Source organism: Lutjanus erythropterus, chromosome 24, assembly GCF_056507025.1.
Source record: "Lutjanus erythropterus isolate fLutEry1 chromosome 24, fLutEry1.hap2, whole genome shotgun sequence".
NCBI lineage: Eukaryota > Metazoa > Chordata > Actinopteri > Lutjaniformes > Lutjanidae > Lutjanus > Lutjanus erythropterus.
This window is the reverse complement of record NC_139340.1, coordinates 8,009,829-8,020,515: the sequence shown is the minus strand read 5'-3', so window position 1 is coordinate 8,020,515 and position 10,687 is coordinate 8,009,829. Positions and strand designations below refer to the sequence as shown.

Genomic DNA, 10,687 nt, shown 5'->3' with positions numbered 1-10,687 from the left:
AGAGGAGAAGTTAGCATTTGTAGTGATGCTGTATCGCCAAAAGTCATTTTTAAGGACAAGAAATGGATCTTCTGGAAGGGGTTGATGAAATTTTTGAGATATGCATTTTTGCTGCTTTTGCCTTCCTTGCATTTTTAAAATGCAACATCCAACATGCACTTCTTAAATGGACTGGAAATCCTCTTCAGGTTTATGAAAAATTAATCTGCAACTCCACATTTGTTGCTATCAAGGGGATTCTGCTACAAAAAAGGATTAATTCCATAAGCAGACATTTTCTCTGGTGTTTTGTAAAAGAGAAACCAAAAGTGTCAGGTGTCTGCAGCAGAATATCATCCTCTGTGTGGAGGAAGAGGAGATGCAGAGCGTGGCCCAGATCTTTGCCCGCAGCGAGGGAGGAGGCGTCTCGTCTGCAGCGTGGCAGTCACAGCCTCTCCGCTCGGGCAAAATGTCAGGGCTGTCGCACCAGATAAACCCTGAGGAGGGCAGCCACCGAGAGCTCCTCTATGTTTACACCTCACGGATGCGCCGAGGAGACTCATGCATGCATGAAGGCGAGCCGCACACAGGATCATGTGCATGCATGCACAGCTGCAGACGTGCGAGTCACACTCAGTCTTTAGTTCACACTCACTATTGGTCATTACCTCAGAGTGGATTTTTTCAGGACCACCTCATCAAGTCACAGTGAGTGGAGCTGACACACTGTGATGTGCCGCGCTCTGCTCTGCTGTCTATGCAGCTGCATCGATTCTGTGCAATGCTTTGGCTAATGCATTTACAAGCAATGGTGAACGTCAACACCATTTAGACGCCATTGATCGGGGCCCCACCTGGGGCCAGACTAATAGAGCATGTCTGGGATAATCAACCCAAGCTATAGACAGGCAGCTCAGCCTGCTGCAGAAAAAGCCCAGTGTGTCTGTAATGTAGGGCCACGCCCGCTCTCTGTCTCACTCATTCTGAACAAGCTGCCTGTGCTGTTAATGCATCACTTAGATGGTGTAATTAAAGGTCATACAACTGTTTAACGGTCTTTCACCAATTTACAGGATCTTTTGTAATTGTCATTTATGCAACAAGAGAGCGAGCACTGACATTACAGGTGGAGGTTATGAGCTGTTTCTGTGCTTCGTGTAGCCAACAGGGCATGTCTGCTCTTTCTTACAGCTAAGTGTTGGCTCATGATGTGTGTGAGCTTTGTGTCTTTGTTCAGAAAAGTGCTATAAAAAGTTAGTTCCTGCTTCCCTGCTAACTCCGGACGCAGAACTGCACTTATCTGTAAACACACTGCACAAAGAGGACATGACTGATCAAACATTTTGAGGTCTGTTTAGTTGCAAAGAAACATTTTGATATATGTACTTCATATGTCAGTTATTCTAGGATCAGCATTGATAGAACAGTCCATCTGAACAACTTAGTTCAGGACTTCACTTAAATGTATGACAAGAACTTTTTAACTGGTTATGAGAGTGTCCATTTAATACTGGTGTCTCTATATGACCTATATAAGCGAGCAAGACCATCAGTGAGAACATTGGCTACTTCTATAAAGCTATTCTTGATGCCTGCCTCCGGGTCAGCATGCAGACTAGAAGAGGCTACACTTTCCCAGGCAAACTTACAGTGAGTAGTGCATTGCCCAACTAAAAAAAGCAGAAGGAGATTTTTCTTTAGATAATTTTATTTTTGTATGTTGTGGTTGTGACAGTGGAAACATTACCGCTTTTGTCCACAGAGACCTTCAAAACCAACACAGTATGATTTTTCTTTGTAGCACGCTCCAGTTCATGCAAAGTCAGCTAATAAGACCACTAACTGCATGGCTAAATGAGCTAACTAGCTAATATCAGATACAGTTAGCAGCTGCTGTTATTTGGAATATGAATTCGACAGGTGTCCAGTTGCATCCTTAATGTCAGGTGATAGGCCTAAGATTTAAGAAGAAGATTTAAGGAAATCCCCCTCTATTAAAAAAAAGGAAGAAACCTCAGAGAGGATCACAAAAAGGACAACATCCTTGAGGGCAAAGCTGCTTCCAGTGAAAAACATGAAGGATTACATGTCACTTCTACGTCTTAAGATAAAAAAACATTTAAAAACACACTGGATTATCTGAAAAACGACTTACGTCGCGACCAAAAACAGGCCTCTTTTTCTCAGTTTGTGAAAAGCTTACATCATGGAGATACATAGTTTTCAAAGGACAATGACAGCATGTAAAAAAACATCACGTGTCTCTTTACTACCCTCACTGATGTGCTAAAATAGAAAATAAAAGTCTAATCCACATATGAATACATGATGGTATGCTATTCTATGATCAGAAAATCCCCCTAAAAAATCACTCCTTTTCTTGGTTTAAGGTTTCATTTTGTCCGTATGACGATGTGGGAGTCCCTGGGCGCTTTGATAGCTGTATTAAATTACACTCTGAAGTCATATCCCATGAGCTAACATACACATGGCCCTCCACACTAGAAACGTGGCTGCTCATACCTCATATGCTTGTCATTGCCATATGTCGACCAGTGGTGAGCATTCGTATCTGATGACCTCTAGCACAGCAGAGAAAGAACAAATGTTGCATATTTGCAGCATGCTGCTAACTTGAGGCGTCCCTTCATGTTTTTTTTTTAACACCACTCTGCTGACACTAACACCACAATCTAGAGAGATATGGTGTAGACAGGAAGCCATAATAATGACACAAACATGCCGCCCGTTTGTATCTCTGGATATTTATTAAAGCTAATGGTCAGGTGTTAACGTGTGCTCGATGGCAGGCACATCCCGCTTCACTAACAACGCCAAATGTGGCTCCTGGGTGGGTAGTTGCCATGGAAATGCACAGCAGACCCTGTGTTTGTTTCTGCCAGCGAGTGATAGAAAGATAATTGACTCTGTGGAAAACCAACCGGTACCTGCAGATAATATATAACACAGATAACAAGAGAACACTCAGTGAATGAGCTATACTGATATGTGGCTGTTAATTCCTGTCCTCTGCAACAATAGAGCCACTGATCAGAGTGAGTCAGCAGCCATGCTACTGAAACTGTGACACTGTATGCTGCTATGTTCACAATGACAATGCTAATAATAATAATAATATAATGTTCATCAAGCATGCTCACATTTGCAAATTAGCACACAAAGTGCAACTGAAGTTAAAAACAGTATTTGCTTTGGCTAAATTAAATTTTGAATCGGATTAAATATCTGTTCGAATAATTTATGGAAACCCTTTCAACAACTGTTGAGATACTTAACTAAAAACCACAAATAACCACGTGCAGCCAAAGTTAGCTGTAGCTACTTAGCAAAAGATGCACGTGTGTTTAGCTCAGAACTCAACAGAGACTGCCTCTTTCTGTTTTTACCCTCCCTTTTACCTTGTGTGTGTTTTTGCCCCAAACAGCCAATGTACCAACTGTTACTGTACTGTACACTGTAAGATAACTAGCAATGGACAATGGCTTGACTGTGTTTGTGGGACTGCTCGTGTTCAGCTCAGACTCTGAATGAACTCTGAACTCACCAAAGTCTCTAGTTCTTTGTATTCTTACCCTCCAGTCTCTCTCTTTCTTCTTCTTTTCTCTTGTCATGTGTTTATTGGCTCCAAACAGCCAATAACACCAAACCACTTACACTAACTAATAATTATTTCCATTAGAGATTATCCAACTGAATAATTTCCAGATAAAATGATTGCTTAACCAATAAAATATCAAAAAATTGTGAATGCTCGTCACAGTTTCCCAGAACCCTACGTGGCATCTTTAAATTGCTTGTTTTGTCCAATCAACAGTCAAAAAACGCTTCACTTACTTTTCCAAACATCAAAGAAAATCAGCAAATCCTTATATTTATATAAGACGCTGGGACTAGCAAATGTCTGTTATTTTTGTTTGAAAAAATGCCTGAAATTGAGCCAATAAGTGAAAATTTTGACCTGCAGGGAAAGTCAAGAGATCACCAAAGTCACCATAGGATTCATCCACATGGCATCATGGACATCTGCACTAATTTTATGGAAATACATCCAATGATTATTAAAATATTGCACCAGCATGGCTATAAACAGTGTTTGTGGCCACAGGCGAACCACAACAAGTCACCTTTAGCTCATCAGTTATTACTAAATACAGGGACACCACAACAGCCGGCTAATGGAGCTCCAACAATGGCAAATATACATTTAGTAATAATCAATCAATCCCTCAGTTAATTACGCCAGCTTCAAAGACATGGCTTTATTGGAGACAAGAGGCTGCAGGAGACAGATGGTCAAATATGTCCAAACACAGACAGCAGAGCAGCGTTCATCATAATCTCCTGAGTACTCGAAGCACGCCAACAGGACAGGTTTAATGATGAGTGCTCGCCAGGGAGAAACAGTCTCCATGAGGAGGATAACAACTATCCAACCGCCCAACACCGGGAAGTGACTCAGCAGCAGCTGTTGCCATGGGTTACCAGGCAGGACACCCGTTGGATCTCAACAGGCTCAGTGCTGACACATCTGACCCCCCCCCACCCCCCTCCTTTTGGACAGGGGCTCCACCCCATCTGCTGCTCCACCTTAAATCCTCCGTCACTTTCTTTCCCGGGCGGGCGGCTCTGATGCAGCAGGCCTGCGTAGAGCCATGCAGCATGCAGAGGGGGGGAGGCGGAGGGAGGTGTTAATCCCATCTGAGGGAGGGAGGGACAACCTGCGAGGCTTTGGCCCAGTCTATCTGTACTAGCTAGCCCACTAACCTCCACATCCACCCCTCCTTTCCTCCTCCACGCAGATTAATACCTTATTAAGAGCAACTGACTTAACACCAATCCACTTACACTAACATGTTAGATTTGTGGACAATTGCGTGGCCTGAGATCAATCTCACCATCAGCCTGCTCAGTAACTTTAATAATACTTTATTTCTGCAATATAATCATATAAATGTGTTTATTTGCCACATGAAAGATACTGCTGGGAAATACCGCAACAAAGATGCATCTGTCTCACTTAGAAATCTTGATTTACACCCCACGTGATCACACTCCGAAGAAGAATGTCCTCCCTCGAAGTCCAGTCACCTTTCAATTACATAAAAGCCCATCACATACCATTACTACCATTACATATAAGTGCTGCAATGCACGGCGTTTACAGGAAATGTCAGCGATGTCATGGTAATGACATTAAGGCTTTGTAGGCGGTGGCTAATTTGGGACTCAGGCAGTTTAGGACGTAGGGCTGAGTAAATCTCCCGCTGAGGCTACACCATGTACTCTGGGTCAGCGCGCACGCTGTCACATAAGCCACCGCTCACCAATGCATCAAACCAGATAATAGACACATGAGCAATGCTACTGATACACTTCTGCTCTTGCTTTTTGCAGAACAGGGTGGAGCTAAGAAATGTATACACACACACACACGTCCAATACATAGTATATTCCCCTACATATGACATATATCTCAGTATGCCATTTTCTCTAAAATAACAGTGTAAATTGTTAAATAGTGCAAACATATGATCTTATAGACTATGATGCACTGCTGCAGACTGACCTACCCAACAATATATAAAGTAGTAGGCCTGGGTGATATGGACAGGGTTTCCGCAGGTTTCAACATGCTTTTTATGCACTTTTTATGTTAAATGTTCATACATACAGTACAGAATCAACAAGTCAAGTGATGTGAACCAAGTATGAGCTGCAACAAGTAAAATGTTAAGTTGTTGTATGAGCTGATTATGCTCGCAGCTAATAAAGCTAATAATCTGATCATTAAACAGTGTTTTTATTTTAGATACACCGAATTAAAGTGTGGAACCAAACCATTCAAAATATGTTTTCTGATGTATTTATGGACCTGTGTCAGGTTAGATTTTCTATATGTCAGTCTTAATTTACCAACTTTTTAAGTATGATAATTAGCATAACAATTAGCTAAAAACACAATAATAAACATTTAAACAAAATAACTCACATCTGAGTGATGACATTTTGTCAGGACTGAGGCCTCCTCCAGTCTCTGTCCGGTCTGTGGACTTCCACTGCAAAAATTATTTCATTATTAAATATTTTACTCGAAGAGATGAAACTGTTGTGCTTATCAGTGCCATTGGTGCCATTTTGTTATACCATAATCAAACAACTTTTTTCCCCAAAACACATTTTGGAAACTTTATAAAAGTATTTCTAACTCCATAATTCAAAAATATTTCTGAGACCTGTCAAAATCATAAGACATTTTATGACATTTTAGGGCCTAAAATTTAATTAAAAAAAATAGCTACTTTAGAAACCAGTAAAGCTTTCTTTCCATCATGAAACCCGGTGGCTGACCTCAGTGCTGTTCTCCCTGTCTGTCTCGGAGGCTGTGTCCAGTCCTGGTCTGGTTGTCTTCACTAGGAGGCTGCTGAACCCTCCTCTGTTGCCCGCTAACAGCAGCTAAGTTAGTAGAAGCTCTGAACCAGAGTTGAAGCTGATGGACAGAGGGAAAACCAGAAAGCATTTTCTCCTTAAAATATTACCCAGTTTCACCAAATTAAGTGAATAAAGTCATTAAGTTATGTCATTTTACAACAGGCCATTGTATGCTCCATGTAGCTAACATTAGCTACCTGCTAAAGCAGTCCACTGTAAAATGCCTTACGAATAATCTCTTGTCACAGATACCACTTTACCCACAGGGAACAAGCGCACAAAGCCACTGTATTTATGGGAAACAGAAACATCCTGGAAGACACATCGAGGTATCATACTGTTGCTAACAAGCTAACTAACTCTATCATAGCTCTAAAAGTTGATGACAGGTGGATGTCTTGATATTACTGTTTGAAATTGGTTGGTCCAAGCTTAATATTTTGCATTAGAGGGAGAAAACATGAATGGAAATACAAAGGATTTCTGATAAATAACCATCAGTAATGTGGATACAATGAAACAGTGGGTAAAGGCAAATAATAGAAGAGTTTGATAAGTTCAGAAAATTACAACACTTTACTGCAATGCAGCCTTTAAAAACCAGGAAAAGACAACACTTACGCCACATCACGATACACAAAAGCTATGATACTGTGCACGGTCTACTTCCTGGACTGCAGTACTTGAGCTTCTCTGCAATAATCCCCTGGCTTGTAGTGAGCTTTGTGCTGACAGTAGTGATCATAACTTTTACAAGGAAACACCAGGTGGTCTAACAAGTTGCTCTCATTTTCTCATTTCCCTGCCTCTCTCTCTCTCTCTCTTTCTACACCCACAGGGATACAAACTTCATCTCCTGTGCTGCTAAATCCCTGCAGAGCCTCGCTGCAGTGAAGTTTAAGCCTTTCAACAGTGCACAGCCTCATCCCTTAAGTAACACTAAAGGATTGTTTGGCATCTGAAGGGTGTAAGATAGTGTGAAAAGTGGGTTAATGTAAGCTACAGCAATATTACATAAACGTTTGATTATGTAAAATGAAGCTGAGAGAAATTGAACTGTAAGAAAACGTGCAGCAAGTATTGATAAATGTCTGATTGAGGAGAAAAATCACTCTGCAGCACAATTCTTTAGTAACAAATTCTTTTTTATTACAACATTTCACGGTTTTTCCATTTCTGGTAATGGTTTGTGGCAGAGTAACATGACTGCTGGAACTCCGACGAATTTCGATCTACGGTTGAAAGCAAACACATGGAATCAATTACCGGAATTTTTCATTCCTTTTTCCTCATTTTTGAGACAATTCAAAGACAGATTGCAACACAGAAGCTATCCTGAATCACTCTGACAAAAAGGGCGTTACAATTTTAACCGTAAATAAGGTCCATTTGAGCACATCTCCCAAATCTAGGTGGAATCCGTTACACTTTTTTTTTTATCCTCGTGTACTTACAAAAGAAAAAACATCGTGACAGACAACAGTATCAATTTTTGGGGCATTTACATTTTGGCCAGCGTACAAACAAAGTTGTGCATTTTCCGAAAATTAGAAGACGAAAAAACAATAAAAATTAAAAAAAAGCTTGACGCCTCAGCTTTGGCGCAAAAGCAGCCACACAGGAAGTTGGGTGTCGGTGTTGAGAGACGATGATGAGCTTCCTGGGACACAGGCCACGCCCTCGTCCCTCAGGCCTCTCCACCGCACGTCGATCGATATTCAGGTGGTGGTGAAGAAGAGGAGAGCCTTCCCCCTACTTCTCCACCTCAGACAAATCCTCCTCGTCTCCCCCGTGACGACGAGACGAGCGTGAAGGGAAGGTGGTTCGGGGCGTTGATTCGAGGGGACGGGGCCGAGCGCCCGCCCTGACGAAGGCATCATCCGTCCGCAGGCTGTGCAGCTTGGTTATTGTTGTCGTTTCATAATTTCGGTTACAAGGTTATACAGCTAAAAGAAGTGACTGAAAACAAGGCAATGCGAGGAGGGAGGGGGGGTGTACAGTGCATGACGGGAGGGAGGGGCTTCACGACGTGTCCGCCTTCTCCTGTTCGATGGCTGTGGAGGAGAAGAGAGGGTAGAAGAAGTGAGAAAAAGTGGAAAACTGGTCCATTTTTCACACCTGCATTTGAGCTAATGATTGTTTTCATCATCAGTTACTCTGTTAATCATTTTCTTGACTAATCAAATAGTTGTTTGGGTCATAAAATATCAAGAAATGGTGAAAAACGTTGACTTTCATTCACTTTACTGTCACAAGGGATGAAGAAACTAGATAATATTCACATTTCAGGAGCCAAAATGAGAGAATTTGGATTTTTTTTTCTTAAAAAATAATGACTGTTGATCATCAAAATTTAATAAATGCCAATTAATCAATGCAGCTCTACTTTGAGTCTTACTTTCTTTTGTTGGCAGGGGATTCTTCTCCTGCGTCTCTGTCTTCTTTAGCTTGGACTTGTCGAAGCTGGTCACCTCTGAAACGTCGGGCTTGTCGCTCATGGTTGCAGATCTGAAAAGATAAAAGAAAATAAGCAAATAACTTAACACCCAGGAGGCAACTGCAGGTATTTATCAATTATAAGCCTCTGCAGGAATGATTACATAAAAATATTAATATCTAATGCATATTTATCAGACTGTTTCCTTATTAATGATGTTTGTGAGGGGGTATAAACCAGCAGAGCATGTGCTTCCCCCTGGCTTTTTATCAGTTGAAGGGCGTTGCCTAAATCTCAGCAGGCTAAAAAATCGGACTACTTTTCCCTCTAATGTGCGTCCGCCTCCTTTTGTTCGCCTGCGGCTCTGCCCAGCGTGATTTGACTGGCAGCCATCCCCGTTATCCAACACACACACACAGCCCGGGATGGTGCACACACACTCCAGACAATGAAGCCAGTCCAAGGCGTCCAACACCCGACATTTACATAACAATAGGAGTTCCCATGCTGGGCAGAGCCGCAGGAAAAATATGAAAAAAGGGAGAAAAAACGCACGATTGTGTGAAAAAAATCATAAAAAATAACATCAGATGAAAAAAGGATGGTAGTCTAAGAGGTAAAATGTTGATTTATGAGTGTCCACGCAGGGGCTTTCCACATGGAGTCTGTGCAACATCCGCAAATTCACTTGTCACGTACTTCTTTTCCCCTTGGGGTGCAAATGTGAAGGAACCACCGCCCAGATTGGCATTTTTGCACATTCGTCTTGGTCTTAAAAATCCAAGTTCAACTCCACAATTTCAAAATATGCTTTAAAAAACACATATAAACCAGGCGTGTTCGCAGCCTCATCAACGCGCAATCGCATCATTTTTTATAACGGGACCAGGCGCATGCAGCTCGCCCACAAACGCAACAAAGGAAACAGGCTGATATGCATGAATGTGAGCGCTCCAGACAAAGACACAGCAAATATGTCTGCCCTGCTGTCACATCAGCACTAATATAAGCGATCAAAACACAAAAACACAGTCTGCAATCACTCATAAATGATCTTTTATATTTTTTGAGATCTATTTGGCGCATCTTCTCCCTGCGCCTGGATCACATCCCCCACATTAATCCCCGTTTAACTCTCTTAAAGCTGCAGAGAATAAAGCTCAAACTGTTTAATAAATAATGTCTTGAGTGGCTCTGACTTACCAAAGTGTCGTCTGACGGCTGAAGGTCTCTGAGTCTCAGTGCGGTGCAGCAGTAGTGGCGCGTCTTTGCGCAAGCATCAGATATACTCAGAAATATGCTAATGACATCTGACATCACCAGTTCCCATCCTCCTGTTATCCCCCTGCTGGACAGACACAAACCTCCATCCTCCACATACTGAGAGCAAACACTAAAAAAGCCTGAAAGAGCCTCGGATTATCACAGAAATGTCAATAAATGCATTTAATGTGCTTTTATGTTTCCTAGTAACCACATCCTGCTGAATGGTTTGCTCCACCTTTTAAATTAACAATGTTTTTTTTTGACAGCATGGTGTCTCTACATCTCTGTTTATACTCTATAGTTGTTTTAGTTAAATACACCATCAGTTCAGCTGTATTTGATAGGAAAAATGTGACTTCTCTGGCACATTATTATTTGTCCACATTACTTTTATCTGTCTGCAGCTGCTCTGCTGCGCATTCATGTAGAAATGGCGCCACCTGGTGGCTCTTTCACGTTCAGTCCCTAAAAGTCTCAGCAGATGAAGTAATTCAGTGTTTTTATTGTCATGTGTTAACTGTGGAAGATCATTTAAGCCTTTGAAAGAAAAAACAA

General features: G+C 41.7%; 1 protein-coding gene across 1 annotated transcript; it reads right to left on the bottom strand.

Moving 5' to 3' along the window:
• Positions 1-7,553: 7,553 nt before the first annotated feature.
• Positions 7,554-10,227, bottom strand: LOC146304638 (thymosin beta-12). The gene is made up of 3 exons (XM_084713605.1): positions 10,070-10,227; positions 8,828-8,937; positions 7,554-8,483 (listed from the first exon to the last, which is right to left on the bottom strand). Exons 2-3 carry the CDS (start codon positions 8,925-8,927, stop codon positions 8,452-8,454), a joined length of 132 nt encoding a protein of 43 aa, XP_084569731.1. The 5' UTR covers positions 8,928-8,937; positions 10,070-10,227; the 3' UTR covers positions 7,554-8,451.
• Between the last annotated feature and the right edge of the window lie 460 nt (positions 10,228-10,687).

Bases quoted from the DNA above. Each gene is read 5' to 3' on its own strand.
- LOC146304638 (XM_084713605.1), bottom strand. From the start codon at position 8,927: ATGAGCGACAAGCCCGACGTTTCAGAGGTGACCAGCTTCGACAAGTCC. The intron at 8,484-8,827 runs GTAAGACTCAAA...TCTCCTCCACAG, and splicing joins TCCCCTGCCAACAAAAGAAA to CCATCGAACAGGAGAAGGCG.